This window comes from Cyprinodon variegatus, unplaced genomic scaffold (genome assembly GCF_000732505.1).
Source record: "Cyprinodon variegatus isolate N-32 unplaced genomic scaffold, C_variegatus-1.0 Scaffold391, whole genome shotgun sequence".
Taxonomy (NCBI): Eukaryota; Metazoa; Chordata; class Actinopteri; order Cyprinodontiformes; family Cyprinodontidae; genus Cyprinodon; species Cyprinodon variegatus.
This window is the reverse complement of record NW_015150844.1, coordinates 319,818-341,082: the sequence shown is the minus strand read 5'-3', so window position 1 is coordinate 341,082 and position 21,265 is coordinate 319,818. Positions and strand designations below refer to the sequence as shown.

At 35.9% G+C, this 21,265-nt stretch overlaps 2 protein-coding genes across 17 annotated transcripts in view; one reads left to right on the top strand and one right to left on the bottom strand.

The window, feature by feature from the left end:
• The window catches only part of LOC107092720 (obscurin-like protein 1), a 59,060-nt gene extending 55,754 nt beyond the window's left edge, over positions 1–3,306 (top strand). For 10 of the 16 annotated variants that reach the window (XM_015387335.1, XM_015387331.1, XM_015387334.1 and 7 more), the window contains one exon: positions 2,503–3,305. In XM_015387335.1, the coding sequence (XP_015242821.1) occupies positions 2,503–2,513 (11 nt within the window). In that variant the 3' untranslated portion in view covers positions 2,514–3,305. Of the gene's footprint in view, positions 1–2,502 lie in introns of all 16 variants that reach the window. The other 6 variants (XM_015387343.1, XM_015387342.1, XM_015387341.1 and 3 more) reach the window with 3 other exon arrangements.
• A 951-nt stretch (positions 3,307–4,257) lies between these two features.
• On the bottom strand, positions 4,258–19,286 carry LOC107092710 (dentin sialophosphoprotein-like). The gene is made up of 6 exons (XM_015387319.1): positions 16,678–19,286; positions 16,098–16,199; positions 10,003–10,059; positions 9,187–9,279; positions 5,155–5,340; positions 4,258–5,047 (listed from the first exon to the last, which is right to left on the bottom strand). The coding sequence occupies exons 1-6, from the start codon at positions 19,165–19,167 to the stop codon at positions 4,919–4,921; spliced, it is 3,057 nt and encodes a 1,018-aa protein (XP_015242805.1). The 5' UTR covers positions 19,168–19,286; the 3' UTR covers positions 4,258–4,918.
• Positions 19,287–21,265: the final 1,979 nt, after the last annotated feature.

Sequence of the window (21,265 nt, the reverse complement as noted above, 5' to 3'; positions counted from 1 at the left end):
CCTGTTAACTTAAAATAAAATAACAAATTTAAAAAAGGACTGCTGCATTTCATTCAATGGGTATTTGTTTTTAATACTCATTCTGAGGTTAGCCTATTAGTGTGCTAAACTTTGCATCCGGTCAGTAAGTAATCAACTAAGGATGATCTGTCACTTTACAGATAAGGCCCACTTTAAAAGATTACGAATGTCTGGCAGCTTCAAGGAGATGTAGACATAATCGGCAAAAAATGTTTATAAACTCTCTTCAGTTCTGTAAATTTAAGGTGATCGCCTTGATTGATTGATTGATTGATTGATTGATTGATTGATTGATTGATTGATTGATTGATTGATTGATTGATTGACTTTATTGATCTCACATTGGAGAAGGGTACTTGTTACATCAGCTAAAATAGTCAAAAGGCTATATATATATATATATATATATATATATAATAGCAGAATTATTATACAAGGTTATCACACAAGGGTATTGCTTAAGGGGTCATTCAAAATTTTAACAATTGCAAAAAATGTTTTTCTCCCCATTCTTTTTTAATTTTAGCCAGGACTAGAAATCAATGAACAAATGTGGCTATTGTTTAGTCAAATTATTGTTACTGAATAGTTAAATACAAGAGGCTATATCGAAACATGTGAAAAGGTTGAACATCCTCACCACCAACTGTATGTTTTGTAGTTGTGCAAATCATAATAACTGTTAATGACACCTGTTGTTTTAGATCAACAACACAAGTAAATATTTTTTTAAAAGGAAAAAAAATAAAACACCCAAACAGTTCAAAAAACATTAACAATTATCTAAATTTTTACAGGACATAGCTAGATGATTCTTAGGACTTTTGAAAATAAACTGAATTTCAAAAAAACAACATCATACCAACAGTTAAATGTGGTGCTCATGTTTTTTATTTTGTTTTTTTTTTCCTTTTGATGATAACAACCTTTATTTTAAAAATTTATTTAGTGTTTATATGTGTTGTCTATGACTAATATTTCCATTTGCCTTGTGATCTGAAATACTTAGGTTTGTCAAAAAACAAACAAACAAACAAAAAAAAGAAATCAGAAAAGTGCAAAAGACTCTTTCACATCACTGTAAAAACAAATTGGACTTCTAAAAGGTCATTAGGTTTAATTGCAACAAAAAATCTTAGACATGCTTTCTTTACCATCAATGCAACATTTTACTTGAACCAGTAGATGGCGATAATAACAAAGCATGGAGTTTTACTCATCTGATAGGAATATATTTTAAGGTCAGTAAGTTCAAAAGTTTTTCATTGAATAATAAAAAGTGTAAAAATAAAAAATAAAACTGTTCAGATGATTCAATCGAATTGAAAAAAAATTGAGCGATCAAAAAAGACAGCTTTAATTTTCCTGGTGGTGTGTTGAAGTGCGTAGCCAGACTTGGCATTGCATGTGTGGGACACATTAATAAATGCATGAAATGGTTAAGCTCCCAGTGCCACATTCTGTAAATAATATAGGGTGTTTATGGTCGGACTCTATGAGTGAGTATGTAGGTCAGGCCACACAGGGCAAGTAGTCCAAGAAGCTGCTGCTCAGGAGAGCTGTGAACTAATTTTAGTTTTATTATGATGCCTTAAACTAAACTGAGTTGAGTTCAATCATCTGACCCAGTTAGTGAAGCTGTTGTAATTTGAGCCTCCTTAAAATGATGAGGTGATCCAACCTAACCTGAACTACAAGCAGGACATGAAAAAGGGTTAAAAATGAATACATTTAAGCTCTCATATAAGTTACATTAATATAAATAAAAATATCAGCAGTTCTGATTCAAGCCTAAGAACGGAATTATTGTTTCGACTTTTGCGAAATGTGAACATAATGTACTGTATGTTTTACATAATTTTTTATTGATTATAAAGTAGCATTTTTTTTTTACAAATACAGAAACATTCAGATTTTCCAATCATCACTAAAGCTGAAAAGTAAACAATTTGACCCTGTAATGTTATAATGTGATGTTTATAAGATCAAAGAACTGTTAAAAACAACTTAAGTGAAAGAGGATATAAATATATTATTGTTACGTTGGGGTGCCTTTGTTGAGTTTTTGCTATTTAATCCACTTTCTTAAAATAAGTGCATTTTGTCTTGAATTGAGGAGGTAAGTGAGACATTTTGCCAATGGAAAAAGACAAATTACATTTAAAATAAGAAAAATAATTGCAGTCTCTTATTTCAAGTGCATATTTTCTAATTATCTTATTTTAAGAGTAAACATACTAATTCCATTGGCAGATCATCTTATTTACCGACTGAAATTAAGGGTAAATACACTTAATTTAAGAAACTTTTACTTATTTCTAGATCGTTTTTGCAGTGTGAAATATAATTTCATAACTTCATATGTCAGAACCTTTTCAAAATCGCACATGTATGCAATCGTTAAGGTTTCTCATGTATATAGTTTGGATTTATAACACATTTCCTTTCAAAATCTAACATTTCTCTATTTTTTGTTCACAGGGAATCCCTGACAGAAAGGCAGAAACTGCACTCCTCTAATATATTGATATGCCTGCTTTAATAATGTATTATTGATGTTTATTGTTTGAAAGCGGTGAAAAAGAAGCTTAAAATAGGCATGGTTGATTGTTCAAAGTGAATCTTTTGTTAATGTAGAAGCTGAAAAAAAACCTGTAAATACTGCTGTTTGGTGGAGTGATTTAACTGCAACTGGTTTAAGTCTAACAAAAAAATGTATATTCAATAAACAGCTAGATGACTGGGATAATTAAAGACATGTTTGTGGTTTGGTTCATGTGATCCAGGAAAGATAAATGATGTTTAAAATGTACTAACTGCACCTCTAAATAATGTCAAGAAAAAAAATCCCTTATTGTGAATAATTCTATAGTTTAGAGCTAAGAGCTATTTACAGTAGAAAGAAACTAAGAGCTGAAAAATAAGAAACAAGTTAAGAGCATTTATTTGTGAAGTAATGTAAAAATAGGAACAAACTACTAATTAGAAAGATAGAACACTCCCTGGGTAAGAGTAGCAAGGTTACAGCTATGGTTCATATAAGAATGACATCATTTTTACTCGTCAAAATATGGAAATATAATATTTTTATTATATTTTTTGTTCTGTATTAAAATCCCAAAGGTAAATTAAATGTTTTTTTCTGAAGAGTCATTATAGATTGAAAGTTCTGTTCGATGGCTGAATGGACTATATATTTCTGTATATACGTTTTGACTTTTCCTTTTTGTAAAGTGCTTTAAGTAAAACATTTGTTGTTTTAGTTTCTGTGCTGCTTAAATAAACTGGAATTGAATTGATTCTGAGTTATACACTTTATATAACATCTGTGGGTAGAAATTACTGCTGTCATCAATAAAAAGCTAAACTTCTGCCATTTTTAAGATGTTATCTAGTAGGGTTCAATCTCTTTGATAATTTCTCCTTGATTTTCTAAACTGAAATTATGGAAAACAATAAACAAACTGCTTATTTTGTGCAATAATAATATATTCAATGACAACCCTGGGTGGTTGCGGTAAAGATCAAACTCTTGCCGAAACCAGTCGGGAGAAGAGCAAAAACATCTTTTCCTCTGAGAAAAGCCTCCAGAGCAGTGTTTTGCTCTTCTTTCAGTAAAGAAATACTCTGTAATTCCGATAAAACTTGCTTGATAGCCACGCTAATGCTAGTTTCATCGGCTGAAGCCGCCATGTTCTTTAGACTGAACTGTCGCGCTTCTCGTTGCGTCACACCTCAACCCGCCTCAAAGCCAACGCTGATTGGACGTTAGTTTGGTGAACGGCTCCAAATTTTCTTCAACGGAGAGTCTCCACACTGATTAGCGAGTGAAACCTTGAAAGCTCGCGAGATCAGGATGGTCTCACGAGGCTAGACATAACTACCGTTGCTCTTCAAATTACTGGCCCAGAATAAAGCAAACATCTTAAAGTAAAGCAAACAGTTATTCAAAGTAATCAGTATAAAAGTAAGCTGTTAGCTTGACTCTCCAATGATAATTTAGGTCTGCATCTGCAGAGACTGAGATATCCACAGATGGTTATGACTGCTGTCACTGGAGACAGGATACTATCCATAACTACTAAACAGTTAATTTATTCACAGACTGCACACAGACGAAGGGTCACATGGTCACGATATCACAGAAAAATTATTATTCAGTTGAATATATTTTTTGTTCTGTGCATTACACAATAAAACAGCTCTTTTCTTAGTTTATTTCAGTAACCTAGGGTTTTACTTCTTTTATTTTCTCTAGCACATAAACAGTAAAAAGGTATGTTCAAAAGCAAACAGTAAATAAATAAACAGCTGGGTTTATAACTTTTTTGTACACATCAGATCATGCATTAAAAAAAGTTTTTGCCTTTAAATACAGAAGTAAACTTCATCAGCTGCAGATGTATTCAGATATTGGTATCAATTATATTAAAGGGAATACAAAAAAAACCTTTCTTTGATGTGTTATTTTCTGTGTCATACTTTTAATGAAACCATTGTACAAATGCTACATTATACTGACATTAAAATGACTAATGGTAGTTCATTTGTCAAGTACTATTTGTAGTGGGCTGCGCAACTGTTCACACAATCTAGTTTTGCCGCACACTTACAAAGGTCACAGCTGTCACATAATAACAACACACACACATAGTGCTCTCAAGTTATCTACAGAGGCCATGTTATCTCATGGTAAGTCTCAAGCATTCCAATGTAATGGATGGATTTATCCAACATGCTGTAGGATTATGAGTTTAGATAAAACATATCTTTTTTTAAATGTTTTTTAAGCATGGTCCTTGTTAAAGGAAGCACGATGGAGCCTGCGGCTCACCAGCCTCCATGGCCCCATATTGTCATTCGCTGGTGATCTTTGCATCCAAATATCCTGCCTCTGTTAACTTGAAGTCCTCTGCTTCTTCAGGACATCATAGATGTCATCAACTTTGCTGAGGCTCTCAAAGAACGGGATAAGATCCAGAAGCTCAGTGTCCGACATGTCGTCAAACCAGGAGACGACGGGAACCTGAATGTTTAAAGTTGTGAGAAAGAAAGGAATGAGAAGGTCATTTTAGCAAGTAGGAATACTTAGCGTTTGAAATTTACAGGCTACATCATGTATATATAACGTACCGCGTTGTCTGGATGGAAGATGTAGGAGGCTGGGGAGTTGTCTATAATGATGACCCTTTTAAGGTCTCTCCCCAAACGACTAAGATCTTTAACATAGTTCCCTTTGTGGTAGACACACGCCTCTCGAAAGAGCCGACTTTGGAAAGCTCCACCTTTATCCAACAGGTCAGACACAGGATCTGCATACTGCAGTGGAAGAGAATAAATGGCTGTTAAGACAATTCTTTGTAGAACAAGCCAGTAATTCTTAGGGTACTACTTGAACACACTGCAGGTCTGGTAGCGTTCATACTGATGTAATATCTGCTGATATTTCACCAAAAGTTTTAGTCCATTGCACAAAAGTTTTCTTTAAAAGCTGCGTCAACAGAATACTTTATATAGTGAGAAATATTCTGATGTTTTAGTCTCTCTCTGTCTCCACATAACCATGTCTGCATTTTGGTGTTTGGTGATTTAATTTCCAATGCAGTATTATTAGCATACAGTTTCTGTAACTCTACGTTGCGAGGGGCTGATCGTTGAGGATTCATGATAAGGCCCGCAGAAATTAATGTGCAGATTTTCTTTAGTGCCTGTATTAAGTGGTCATGTTTTGAGTAATCTGCAAAGATAGTGGCGCAAATGTTAAGTCATGCAACCATTCCTGACAAAAAGGCAAATTTGCCAAAAAAAAAGGAACTGTTAATAGATACATAAATATTTATATATTATTTTTTCACCCTACGTGGAGTTTCTATTTCTGTCTACGTTGAGCTGGATGCTGGTCACTCCACCGTATCTACAAAATCCATCAGGAATATAACTAGTGTGACCAGACGTCCTCTTTTTGCGGACATGTCCTACTTTTCATATCTAAAAAAAATGTCCGGGGGAAATTTCCAAATCGTTTGGGATACAATGCAGCAGAACCGAGTTGTCAGCACCGTGGTGAAGTTGGTTTGAAGTTGGATATTGGATATTCAAGCTCCGCGGAGTCAGCAGGATCTAGCAAACGGCTAATTCGACTGAGGGACTTCGACTTCGGCCGGCATCTCTGAGCTGCTCCCTCCTCCTACACGCGGTGGTGCAGTTAGGGACTGTCAACTAATCTTTGTACCAAGCTCTCTTGAGAAACAAAAATCAAAAAATTCCTTATCTAAACCAGCTAAGACGGAACTATTATAAAATCATGCGAATAGATAACATATGTCAAGCACAGTTGCTTTTATGCAATTTTAAGATATTTTTAATTTTTAAGATATTTTTAAAGACAAGAGTTGGGACTTTTCTTCAATAGCTTCCAAGTCATGTGACCTACTGACTGAAATTCTTTGTGAAATAGTTTTACTACATTAGCTTACATTTATTACATTAGATGGGAAAAACAAATTTTTATTCAATTTTAGGCCTTTGTATATTTTTAAGCAGTTGTTATTAGAAAAATAATTGATATTTCTTTAATAGTTTCCAGATCATGTGACCCACTGACTCCAAATCTATGTCAAACCGTTCCACTACTTAAGCCAGATGGGGCACACTCATTTTTATTTCATTTCAAGCCTTTTTATATTTTTGGCAAGGTGGGGGAAAGGATGCCATCACCGGGCCGGTTCGGTCGCTCCCCCAAATGTCCTCCTTTTGAGAAACCCAAATGTGGTCACCCTAATATAACGCTGTGATTGTTTGCTAGGTCAGACCAATTTGACAAACAGCGCGATTTCAGACCTGAAATCAGTTCAGGAAAATAGGTTCTAAATTTATTTATTAATAGGTTCCTTGCGCTTACTTGATTCTGTTGATGTTTTTAATAGTGAACTTAAAACCTATTTGTTTAAGAAAGCATTTTAATTCCAGTACATTTAGGGTAGTTTTATAACCATAACTTCTGTGACTGTAAATGTATTTTATTTGTATTTTAATTTTATGAAGCACTTTGTGACCTCTATGTCTGTTAAAGGTGCCATATAAATAAACATTACTTACTTATAAGCATCAGTGCTTTACTACTTAGGGCCGGATCTATCAAAGGTTTGCGTGTATAAAAACGTGAGCTATTTCACTGCNTGATTTAATTTCCAATGCAGTATTATTAGCATACAGTTTGTCATTTCACTCCAACTCTACGTTGCGAGGGGCTGATCGTTGAGGATTCATGATAATGGTCGCAAAAATGAATGTGCAGATTTTTTTCAGTCCCTGCATTAAGTGGTCATGTTCTGAGTAATCTGCAAAAATTGTGGCACAAATGTTAAAGGGGAATGCCGTTTTTTTAATATTTGGCCCTTGATTTTATGTTATTACATCGTGTTCTACTCACCCATATGAGTTTTGTGTTATTTGGAGCTGTTCTGAAGATATTCCGTTAGGTTATATCCAGGTAACGTCCTCCTATGGGCAACGACTTGAAGGCACAAACTAAACTGTTCATAATTTATTCTTTATGGTACTCCAGCATTCATAACATGTAGGGGAATCACTGTCCCCCAGGCATCCGCGGTTATTTTTTTTATATTTATATGGCTACCATTCATTCATCCTGTCTGCTGAACTGCTGCTAGTTTTCTTCACATGCCTGGAAGATGTCTAGTGCTGCTACCACAGATGATCTTGCTCTCGAAATGGAATTGAACGATTCAGATTAGCTAGCCGAATGAAAAGAAGGGGTAGAGCGTAGCCGCCTGTTGCCCGGGCTTCCTGTTACGACTCCAGTCCGCATGTGCGGATGACGTCATACCTACTTACTTGGATATAACCTAACGGAACCAGCTGCTGGCTTGGTGGTGTCCCAAATAACTGTCCGCCGATACCTTCTCAAAATCCTAGATCTGCAAGGAGTACAGCTGAGGCTTCAGAATTGTTTAAAACGACCAGGTCCCAACTTTATGTGGCATGTCGATTCATATGAAAAACAAAATCTATACGGAAACTGTTTTTATGGAGCTGTTGATGGATTTTTGCGTATGGCCATATGGCTGCATGCTTGCTCCACAAGTAGTAATCCCAAGATCTCGTAATTACGAGATCTTTTCTCATAATTACGAGATAGTAAACTTGTAATTATGAGATAAGCAGTCTGATTTTTTTTTATTTTGGTCAATGCAATAAACTTCCATATTAAGACATGCAACCACTTCTGACAGAAAGGCAATTTTGCCAGAAAAAAGGAATTGTAAATAGATACATAAGTATAGATATATAGGTGAAAGTCGAAACCTAATTCAACAAAAAAGGTCTTCAAGTAGACCTCAATTTAAAGAAGCATTACAGAGTTTTCTAATGATTCTGCGACATTTGGCCAAAACACATGTGGCACAATAAACTGCTTGTTCATGTAGCTTGCACTCATACTTGACAAGGTTTTTTTTTTTTTTTTTTCACCCTACATAGAGTTTCTATTGCTGTCTGAGTTGAGCTGGATGCTGGTTACTGTACTCCAGCGTCTCTGCAAAATTCATTTTGAATAAGACGCTTTGATTGTTTGCTAGGTCAGACCTATATGACATGGACGCGCTTGACGAACAGTGTGGGAACTTCAGACCTGAAATCAGTTCAGAAAAAACAGAGGTTATTTTTTATTTTACTTATTAATAGGTTTGTTGCGCTTACTTGATTCTGTTGATGTTTTTAAGAGTGAACTGAAAATCTTTTTTTTTAAGAAAGCATTTTAATTCCAGTAGAATAAGGGTTGTTTTATGATCATGTCTTTTGTGACTGTAAATGTATTTTATTTGTATTTTAATTTTGTGAAGCACTTTGTGACCTCTATGTCTGTGAAAGGTGCCATATATATAAACATTACTTAGTCACTTACTTTTAGGCTTATAGATGCATCAGTGCTTTACTACTTAGGTGTCTGTCTGCTCATCACATAATGTTTTATTTGTAAAGAGTCAAATAAAAAGGCAATTTAAAGATATTCTTTTAGTAAAAACATAAATACTCCGTGATGTAACCCAGAGACATTTGTCTTTTTTTTTTTTCTTAATTAGCGGCGAAAGACTATATTGTTTCCAGCATGACAGTAATCTCTGGAGGAGTAGGTGAGCAAACCTTGGATAAGCTTGCTGTGAACAAAACACATTCGAACATCTCCCCCATTCTGCTGAGGAACTCATCAACATGGGGTCTCTTCAGTACGTGCACCTGGACATAGACACATAAAGAACATCTGTGTGAGATTCCCTTGAAATTTGGAATCTGTTCTATTTTACAAACATGCAACAGACTTATTGTTATGCCATGTGAGCTGTTGATTGGATCTCTTAATTTCTTTTTTTAATCTCTTATCCTTTGATCTAATTCTACCATGATGCTGGCAGCCTTGTTTCTGAACCAAGTCATCCAGAATTGGCTTTCCCCACTTTTACAAGCCAATCCTGGAGTACTTGAAACAGACCCAGGCCCAATTATTATCATGTTTTAATAAGGTCTTTCTCTTCTAGAAGAAACAAGCACAACAGACTACAGTTGGCATTTAAGGCCTGTAGAGTGATGTCCCTGCCACTGAGCCCTGATGAGCTGGGTATAATATGTGATACATATTGAGATTGATGGCCAGTATTTCTGAGAAGTGTCGCAGGCTCTCCTTATTTTATCGAGACACTGAAATAGGAACCTACTCCTTGGGGCCATCAATATAAAGAGCTGCAGCCCTGCCAGGCCAATAGGACAGAGACTTTTATGCTGTATTTCCTAATACTTGAGCTAATAAAACAGCAGGTTTTTAAGCCAAATTCATGTTTTTGGGGTTGCAATAAAAATAGACTTTGATCAGTATTCATTTTTCAGTTTTAAGCTCTATTTTTTTCTAATAATGAATGGTTAATGGTAACTTTTAAAACAGCATAGAATGATTCAAGTTCCTACCTGATGAACAACCCCTTCAATTTCCACTGGAATGATAAAATCTGCATTGCTTAAAGGCTGGTGGAAAAGAAAAATAAGCAACATCATTAAAAAACAATGTGAAAATAATGTGAATTGATTCATAAAGAATTTTAAATGGTGTAATAAAACATTACAAATGACAATTTATTTTCTTCAAGTAATATTGAAGCCATTTAAGCCTTGCTTATAAATCAGTAAAACACCAGTGATACAAAATTGCTAGGCTAAAAAAAATAAAAGATTGACTGTGTGAATTCTCAGTATTTGAATTGCACTTCTCAAATGTTAAATCACTTCAAGCATGTGCTATATTTGTGGTGTTGTGAGGTCATGCGGAAATAATTAGTTTTAGTGTTTTAAACTGGATACTATGTTTGGTTGGTTCAGCTTTGCTTGAAATGATTGCATGTAATTATTCTGCAAAATGAAAGTGCAGCATATTTGTTTTAAAAATATTTTCTGCAATGGTTTTCTGGCTTGTGTACGCATAAATCAAATCTTTCTGTGTCATAAGGAGATAGACCAATGTAAAATTATTGCAAATAACTCAGGTTTCTGCTTTTGTTGCTTTCTTTGAATAAAAAATAATGACTTTGCACTTACATTTGCAAATGTATCAGTCCCAATTACAGAGAACTAAAACTATTTTTGCAACATATTTCAAGAGAGTATATCATGAATGTCAGTCAGCCCTTCCAAACAACTAACAGGCTCAGGTACAGTAAGTAAACCTTCAATAGTGCAGACAGAGGGTATGCACAATGTAGTATGATCACAAACAGTAATTATCTAGTCCCTTTAAAGACATTTAAGTAGCTTTTGAGGTGTTTATTAACGAAGAAGAGCCGAAACGGACACAGCTTTAATTGGGAGTTATTTCTCCAACCCTGTTCATGGTAGTTCTTGCATTTATGACTTAAATTCAAACCCTAATGCTGACATAAAGAGTGAGTTTGATTTCTGCAGAAAGCAATCGAAAACTTCACAACCCCATTCTCTCGTCCTGCCAATGTGTTCCTTTAAAAAGGATGACTGAAGCAGTAACTGATATACACAGCTGTGTTGGTGGGAAGAAATAACCGACCTCTCTGTCTCTTAATACACTCTAAAATCTATGTAACCAGCACCTGCTTTGTATATCTTCGCACCTTTTCTCTAGCCTCTGTTATTCAATTAGGGTCAGTTAAAATGCATCACTTATTACCTATGGTTCTTTATATGATCATATAAAAAAGTATTTCTAACAGCTAGAAATGTTTTTTTTTTGGTTGTTTTTTTAAGCAGCTGTCTGCTACCAACTCCTTTGCTGTGCCACCTGGTGCTTTTCTCAGTAACTGTGTCAAAGCAATAATGAGTTTAAATATATCTCTTCTGTTGAATGCGAGCTCGGTGGAGTCTGACCTTCTCTACAAACACCTAATAGCAAGATAGAGTGACACGCTTCAGGAGTGCCTATGACTTGGCAAGGGTTTAAATTGGGAACATTTATTATGCTGCAGGTTTATATTAGTTATTTTATCATTTATTAATTTGTTTGCTTTTTTCATGCAATGATTTTGTTTATATAGACTATAACAAAATTTATAATCATTTTACATTTTACAGTAAAAAGAAAGTCGTACACATATTCGGCTGTTTTACAACATTTAATTCCTTTGTTTTGTTTATTTTTGTTTTGAGATTATGCCTTGGATGATTGTTTGACTTAATTTCTTATTTGATTATAATAATTATTATAATATTATACGTTACAGTAACTGTATTAGATTCATTTTATACATTTGTACATACAAGTGGTTTAGTGCATGACATAGCTTTTCATTTTAAGTCAATTTACTTTAAATACTCATTAAATTTAATATGCTGGTGAAGATTCTCTGTCATCCAGGTCATAGTCATTCTGTAAAAGTTTAATAAACCATCCACTGGTCTTGGTTTCCAAGGTTTCAAACCTTGGAAACCAAGTCCAGTGGATTGTTTTTTAAACTTTTACAGAATTACAGAATTAAATTGAATACTTTTTCAATTAATATAATTTCCCCTGCTCAAAGGTGTGCTATGTTTTTAATTGTGTAACTTTAATTTAACAAATTTGTTGATTTTTAATTTGTTTGATTTATTTTTTTTGTTATAAAGTATTGTATGAAATGTTATTTCCTTTTTATTAACACCATATTTTTGTGTGCACTCGCAATGTTGCATGATTTTACTCCCTAGTAACAAAAACAGCTAAATATAATTTTACTTTCTCTTTTTTAAATGGGAAATCTATTTATAACTCAGAGAATAAATATAAAAAATCCACCTTTATTAAAGTAGATTCAATCATTTTCATCACAGTTGGCTACTTTCAGTTCTTAATCTGCAACCAAACTCGTAGACAGTGCGATGTTCAACTGAATTTTAGTATCTGTTTTACATACGAAATGGAGTTTATAGAGCTTGATCTTGTTTACACATAGCTCATAGCCATATCCAGTGACAACCTGTAAGGACAGTCTGTGACATGAGAAGGGCTTAAACCACGTGGGTTTCATTACACACTTTATCACGATACAAGAGACCGCACCTTTTAGAATTGACAACTTCCTCCTCTGCCTGCTACCATTAAAGGAATTAAATGTAATAAAACAAACAGCAGAGAGGAATAAAATAATATATATATATATATATATATATATATATATATATATATATATATATATATATATATATATATATATATATAAGTGCTTTATTCTTTCTGACATTCATATTTATATATACATAAACATATTAAAACGGACAGACGAGCAGACAGACGGATGGGCAGGCAGGCAGGCAGGCAGACAGAGTAATTATATTCTTTTTAAATACCCTTTCAAAAGGACATTTGATCATTTTAAATGTATTATTAATAATTTTATTATTTATTGATTTAATTTACTAATAATTTATAATGTAATAGTAGATTTACTGTAATTTGAGCCCATATAAATACAGTTATAGAATATAGTATGCAATGGATGGGATCCTCCCATTTATGTAATTCATCATACATTCTAGCCCTCCTAATACAACAAAGATCACATGACAATGATTGTAAAAATTATCATGTGACCCCCTGGGGGAGTCCCAACCTCTACTTTGGGAACCCCTGACAAAAACAATGAATTCTGCATTTAATTCATATAAAAGAACCTTAATCATATACAATGAATAAAAAAATAAAAAATATTTTTTCCTTGTTCCTTGTTTCTCCATAATGGGATCATAGTAAGCTGTAAACAACATGGTGGATCTGCTGTTTAGCATCTTTGCATCGCAGCTGTAATCACCAGTTCAAACTTGAAGCTGGAGACTTTTTGTATGACACTTGCATTTTCTTATGCACATTTTAATGTGTGCCGATTACCTGCCCTATTATGTATGTTCAAGCTTTAGTGTTATTATTTAAGTTTATCATAATTGTTTTATTTTGCCGTGTGAAAAACTGGTGACTTCTTAATATATATTCTTCCTCTTGCCCGGATAATTTAGGTGATATTAGCGAGTAGGAAAGTTTAGCAATATACTAAATAAAAATTAGACAAATTATAAATGTCAGAAGAACGCTTAAAAAAATAATGCTTAGTAAGTAAAGGGCAGATACAAAATGCCAATACATAAACATTTGTCAAATTATTACATTATATTAAGATGATTTAAGTATACTGCAAAAAAATTAGTTTTTTCTGAGGATGCAGTTTATTGTTATTGAAATGAATACTTATTCTATCATTTTAATTTTTTAATACAACTAATAATTTGTTATATATAATTTGTTATGTATATTATTATAGATGCTATATATAGACAAAAAAGGAAAGTATAAAAGTATTAATTTCTTCCCTCTCCTGTTTTGTACTTGCTATAGAATTTTGTTTTGAATATTAATTTCATATTTAGCGTTTGTTCTATCATTATACTTATTTTAGCAATTTTTTGAACTAAAGACATACATTTAAATGTCAAATGACTGAATGTTTAAGAAGTATCATTTTTAAACTGTAATTTTAACTGTAAAAACTAATATGCCATTAGAAGTTAGTTAAGGCAGCTTAATTAGTATAGTGTCCTGCCTTTGTTATGCCACTCTGCAATTCTCCAGTGCTATATTTAACTTGCTAAAATTTCAAACCAAGAGAATACATTGTCAAATGCAATACATCCAGTTTCAAACTCTTAAATCCAGTTTAAATTTAGTGACATTCATTTGAAAAAATAAATGCATGCAAATGTCATGATCTTGGCGCAGATGACTCGCTTAATTACTCATTTCATTCACCTGGCTAACTCTGCCCGGTTTCTCATTACTGCTCATCTGATCCACCTGCTCCTGCCTCTATTTAAGGCGCTTTCTACCCCTCATCAGTGCAATAATATTCCTCTCGAGCCAGTGAAGAGAGTGGGCCAGCGTTACTTTAGTGTTTCTGATTACCTGATCCTGACCTCTTCTGCCTCTCAACCACTGAGCCTGCCTGCTCCTCTCTAATCTGTTGGCCTTACCTGGCTTGGACTCATGTTCCTCTGTGCCTACCTGTTCCAGTACTGATCTGTTTGCCTGATCTGTCTTTGGACCCTAGTTTATTCTCCGGTGCTACAGCATCTGGGACACTCTGGAGGCACCCGCCACATCTTTTTGGTAGCCGACTGGCTTGAACCAAGTTCGTTCTCTGAGCATGGACTGAACTGTAAAACCAGGTTAGCGACTCATGCGTTCATAATATCTCTGTCATAATATCACTAACCTGTGCTTCTCTTCTGTAGAGGCTTCTGCTAAGAAGACCTACCCGCTGCCACTGCAGATCCGCAGATCCAGTTTTAATTAAACGCCTTTTGAAATTCTCACTGTCTGTCTTGCCTTGAATACTGGGTCCTTCTGTTCTGAGCCGTCACAGCAAATTTCAATTACATGAACATATAGTCAGTCAGAAAATTTTTTATTTATTTGCAAATGGCTGATGGCTTTTTCCCCATATCAATGCTCTGCCTGCAGGTAGAAATAAACAAGAGTTCATGCAGATGCCTAAGGAGTATGCTAAAGGCCATGGCCGTGTTGAAATTGGGTACCTCTTCCTCCTACTCAGTAATTTATTCATCTGACATCTAAAATGCAATGAAAAACAAACCCAAGCAAGACAAGACAGCAATCAAACAATAAGTAACACATTGAAATTGCCTCACTGTTGTCGCATTGCATCCTAAACGCACGTGACTTTCTTTGGACACCAAACAAACGTTTAAGAATTAAAACCTCTACAGATCATAACATGCTAATCCAGCACACAAGTGTTGACTTATGCAAAACAAAAAGTAAAGGCTTGCTGTTCACCATTATAATTAAAAACTCTGTTCTTTCTAGGAGCTTTTTGTCTCTGCCTATTTCTTTACCTACTGTAGGACAACATACCGGGAGGAGCATTGCCCAAGCTACTCCTGTCAACAACATAATGTTATAGATGATACAGCTGGTCCTGCCTTTCAGTTGGTCCTGATTCCCTTGTAGCTATACATGTAGCGTTTGCTCTAGCTTTTAACAGAACTACGTGTATGTGCTGTCTTTCATCTCATTAATCTAAAAACTGGCTCTGAGTTTGTCTGCCCAATTGGGTTTCTATCATGGACATAGTCATCTATTGAGCTAAGCTGCCTTCTCTTTCAGAGAATTTTTCTTTTTTTCAGTGTCAGTGTTCATGCTCAGACTTGTTAAAGCTCCAGTTGTTTTCTTAGCCTGGTATTGCTGGAGGTTTCTTATTGTTATGGGTAGTTATCCTGTACAATGTTGCTAGATAAATGCTGAGTTTGAGGAATTACCAAATCAGGTCAATGGTACAATACAAGCAATGGTTCACTGACTTGATATGCTCATCCAGGACGAGTTCATTCTTCAAGGTAATGTCCTGATTATTAATGCTGGCTTTGTCTGTATGAGCTGATTTAATTGACTCTGTGAGGGGCCTTGGGATAACAAGTTTTTGAATTGGCGCTGTATAAATACAGATCATTGAAACAGACTTAAATCATTAGAAGGAGGTTTGGACCAGCCAGCTCACCTTAAATGAACTATGCACTAGTGTCTCATCCAAATCAATGACGACGCAGATCTTTGCTGGATCATCGGATGCTGATTGTGAGAGCAGTGGTTTTGCCGGAACCTGCAGAGAAACAGAAAGTTGAGGACTAAAGCCTGAATGTGGGAAAGTGAACAAAAAGAATTTGAATTTAAGATCAAAAGTATAACCAACCATGCAACCTAGCATGACATGTTTCAGATATCAAACATCCTTGGATGTGTTTTGGTGTTTCAGTGAGTGGTTACAAGAGATTGAATCCTGCAGCTGCCCCCATGCTGATGGAGAAGGTAAGTATCACCATGTCATATCTTCTCCTTCAACAAGTGCATGGTGGTTCTGTATTCCCAATGTACTACTGCTGCTAAAAACAAGCTGGTGTGACCAAACAGGCCGCCTATGACCTAATGCAAGAGCTTGGCATTGCAGAGTGCGATCCTTAAGCACATACAAAAGTTGCTTCCTTTCATAATATGACACAGTTAGATGGTGAGTCTGAAATTGTTCTGGGTTTATCAAAGGTAATGAAAAGTAGCAATCATGAAATATAAGAGTGTTCTACCTGCTGCCTTGGTGGGATGCAGTATTCACATTCGCATTGCTCGATGGATTCATCATCACTCTCTTCCTCCTCTTCCTCCTCCTCTGAATCCCTGCTTTGTGTGGCCTCAAGCTTTGAGACAACACTGTGAATAATACCCAGAGGGGATGTTAATTCTTGCAGTTCATTGTCAGCTTCTGAACTTTGTTTGTTGGGAATTATTTTGACAACATTAACTCCTAATTCAACTGATGACTCCCGCTCTGGCCACACTTCGCCATCTTCCAGGTCTCTATCAGATGAAATAGCATCTTTCCTTTCATTCCTGAAAGCGTCATCATCAGCTTTACCTTTACTGTTTTTATCAGTAGAGCTGATGTTCGGTATAAACTCATTTAAGGGTTGTGTACCTGAAGACTGAATGCTTCTAATCTGATAAGCATAGTAATCCTCAACCCCTGGGGAACTAAATTCTCCAGTTTGCTCTGTATCTATAAGTGCCCAATACGGCTCCATCTCTGAACATGAACAAAAAACATCCATTTCCAGGTCCCATTTGTCATTTTCATAGTCTTGGAGGTCAGAATTTATGTCCAAATCTCCTTTAAATGCAGCTTCACTAACCAAGTCTTTGTTCTCACTGGCAGAGATGGAATCTTCATACACATCGCCCTCAACAGAGATTTCTTTGGCACAGGGTGCAAACTTACTCTCCTCTTTGCATGTATCAAAGCAGAAATCGGGTTCTTCATCATACTCATCGGAAACTTGTCCATCAAATCCCCAAGCTTCATCATCACAACATAACTCATCATCTTCAGACTCCTGATAATACTCTGGATAAAGACCAAAGGTCTCAGAGTCATTATCTTCATCCTTTGTTGAACTTGATTCAGATTTTATGGTCCAGTCTTCAGCCTGGCTCTCCGAAACACAAGAGTTTGACTCTCTCTGGTCCAAATCTTTCTCCTCTGAATCATTAGATTGCTCATTATTTTCTGTGGTTGTTAATTCAGTTGCCTCTTCAGTGAACAAATCCTTCTGTTGCTCTTTGATCACATAATTTTTCTCATCCAGTTTTGGGGCTATTTTGACCCTTTGTTTCTGAGCCTCCTGTTCAAGATGGAGGTGGTAGTGAATATCGCCCCCGTCGAAGCAGGAGATGTAATGCTGCTTTTGTGTAAATCCCTGTCCAGAGGGGTATGCTCTGTCAAATAAATCAAAGTAATCCTCAATGACAGCATCAAGGGTGAAGCTTTTCTTCTTTTCCTCCTCGCTAGTCTTGATAATACTTGAATCTTTTTCTGCATCATTCTCTTCAAAAGATTCCCACTGCATTTGTTCATCACATGAATCATCCTGAGCAGCTTTATCAGATTCCTCTGATGAATCGGAAGAGGGATCAGAAGGTAGACCATCTTCAAGACAAGACTTAAAGAAATTAGAGTCATCTGAAGACAGGTCTTCCTCCAAGTAGGACTCTACATTGTCCTCATACTCACAATGCTGATGTGGGTCATCCTCAGAGTCATCTTCATAGAACTCACCAACGTCTGTGGAAACATCAGCAGTAAAAATATGTTCGCAGTTTTCTTCTTCACCAACATCGCTTTCACAGGTGTCATCAGGCGTGTCCTTTGATGATAAGGCATATTCTTCATCGCTGACTTCCATCTCGTTAAGTTCATAGCTGTCATCCTCTTCATTACCCTCATTGTCTGTGTATTCAGCTTCAGCCTGACTTTCATCATTTTCAGAGACGTCGGTAAGGCAGGTTAAACACTCCATTGAGTTGGAAATGTTTTGTGTTAAACTTTGCTCTGAATCCTCTGTTGGCAGGTCCTGCTCAGTGTCAGAGTTCTCACACAGATGATCCACAGGCAGTTCAAGGTTTTCTGTGTGTTCAGACACAAAAACAGGCATTTCCAAGTCTTCAAAACTTTCAGAAGTCAATTCCAAGTCATCAGGCTCATAATCTGTACACTCCGACTGTTGATCAGAGGGCTTACATGGCTGAAATAATAGGAGGTGTTCTGGAAAGTGTTCACACCAAAGGGTACTTTTAGAGGCTAAGCTATGATTAGCACAATGCTCTGGGGACTTGCAAGCTTTAAAACACTCACAGGGTTGAGTACATTCATCATATAGTTGGCTTAACCCTGTGCACTCAGTCTCTTCGAGGGTCTGTTCAGATTCAAAAAGTCCATCTGCTGAAGAATATTCCTCAAAGCTCTCAACAAGTCCTTTACAATCCGTGCATGGCTCAGTCAGCTCTGTGTTCACGCTGCAGCTCTGCATATAAAGAAGAGGTGGGTCCATTCTTGCGCTTACACTCTGCTCTGTGTGTTCCACAAGGGCCCTTATGTCCAGTTCAGCACTTCCCTTTGAAGAGCTGCCTAAACCAGCAGCTCCCGTTACTTTAGAGACTGCACATTGTCCAGAAAGAATGGCTTCAGTGGAAATCTCCCCTTCTCCACTGACTTTCCCCTGCTCAGTGTTTTCCAAATACATTGCAAAAGAAAAATTCTCAGCTTGGACTAATAGTCTTTACTCATTGAATAATCCAAACTCCAGCTACCTGCAAGCTCCATTAGGAAAGAAGATTGAAAGAGCCGAGACCATGGCTGGTCAGGGAGAGTAAGTGCAACAGAAGCAGCAGCCCTTCACGATGACATGACAGGTTGTCACAACCAAAACTGAGACTTGACCCTCCCTCTGCCAGACAGCAAGCAATTTATTTTGGGTGCTTGGAAAGACGTGACAAATAACTTCTGGAATATCAAATCTCTATAAAAGGCTGAAGTTAGGCATAAATCTGAAACGGACACCTGAGAACGTCTTGAGTACTTGAGCTTCAGACTGAAGCTGAAAGAAGGCACGTTGTTTTCCAGGAGAGACGTTGCTTCAACCAGAAAGGCTGATGCTAATTATCTTCAATGTGAATAAAAAGAGTTAGTGAACATTCAATGGCTTAAAAACAAATTATCACACCTTTAGGCTAAATATATTTGTTGTAAAATAAATCACTGTCACAAGACTCTAAGGTGCATTGCTGGATGTCTTATTTTGCTTGTAGAGCTTTTGCTGGGAGGCTCCACTACAGTATCTGTTCTTAGATACATGCATTGGTGTGCAGGTCAGATATGCACCTCTGTACTATTTGTACCATTTCCGTCCTTCTTGTAACTGACTGATTTATGTCTGAATACGGAGTTCTTTTCAACACTGCCATTCGTTACACTCCAGGGGAGATGCCTCAGGAAACATGAAAAGCTGTCAGCTGAGAAACACATCAAACAGCTGACAATCATGGTGATCACATGTTGCTCAGAAGACGGTGACCAGTAGGACTGAAACCTATATCTAATGTAAAGCTGTAGGAGGTGCTTACTTTGGCCAAATAAGAGGTGAGTATTATTTTTGACCAAAGGAGTCTCTGTGTCTGTGGCCGAGACAGAAGATGGCAGTTGTGAATGTTTGTGCCACAAGGCGTCTTTACGGTATTAGTGTACACCGTCACCAAAACAGTAGTTAAAGACAACAGAAAAAGGTGTCCAGATCTTATCTTGTTATATGTTGTTAGTATCACTTAGTTTCATAATAAAACAACATATATATCATATTTCAAAACATTTGATCACATTTCAGTCAGAAAATAGATGATGACTGGATCAGCCGTATTTCACATGTAGAAGTTGTTTTAAGCACTCTTTGGCAAACATATTTGTTTTCCAAACAAGTCATGAGAGTCAGAGTTTTTCATCATCAATGGCTTGAATGATTTAAATAATAAAGTCCAGCTGTGTTTTTAACTCTAAAGGTTAGTCTTAAATCACCTATAGTGATTTAATGACTACAGAAGGTAGTCATTAATATAAATGTACTACAGAAGGCCTTATTTGCTCATCTACATTTTAACAGACATTGTCATACTTCATATGTGTTTCTTAAAATGCTTTATGTATGACTTTATTATAAAGCAGCATGGAATGGATGTGCTTATTACATCTAAACATGTTTTATTGTTGTCAATATATTTCTTAACAAGCTCATAGCATCGTCCTGGCTTGATATTGGAAAACCCTTCTTGGCAGAAATTCGATCATTTAGATGGGTTGGTTTCCTGTCACATAACCAACTGTTACACATGCCACAAGCAACAGCTTAATGTTTGCCTACTTTTTCCATTTCAGAACCAGTTTGGTTATGTGTTTGAGGGTGTCACCTATGTTGGAACGGAAGAGTATTTTGTCATTCTTCCCCCACATTTGTGGGAGTTTTGGCCTACACTGGAAGAAATCGAGATCTCAATAAATGCTTTTTTCTTAAAATAGGTGCAATCGTTTTTGGATTGAGAAGGCAAAATAAACATTTTGTCAATGGAAGAAGACAATTTGAATTTAAAATAAGAAAAAAACAATTGCATTGTCTTATTTCAAGTGCATATTTTCTAATTGTCTTATTTTAAGAGTAAAACTACTCATTCCATTGGCAAAATATCTCATTTACCTACTCAAATTAAGGGTAAATACACTTATTTAAGATATTTTTACTTATTTCTAGATTGTTTTTTCAGTGTAGTGGTGAGAGCAGTGCACTTCTGTTCTTA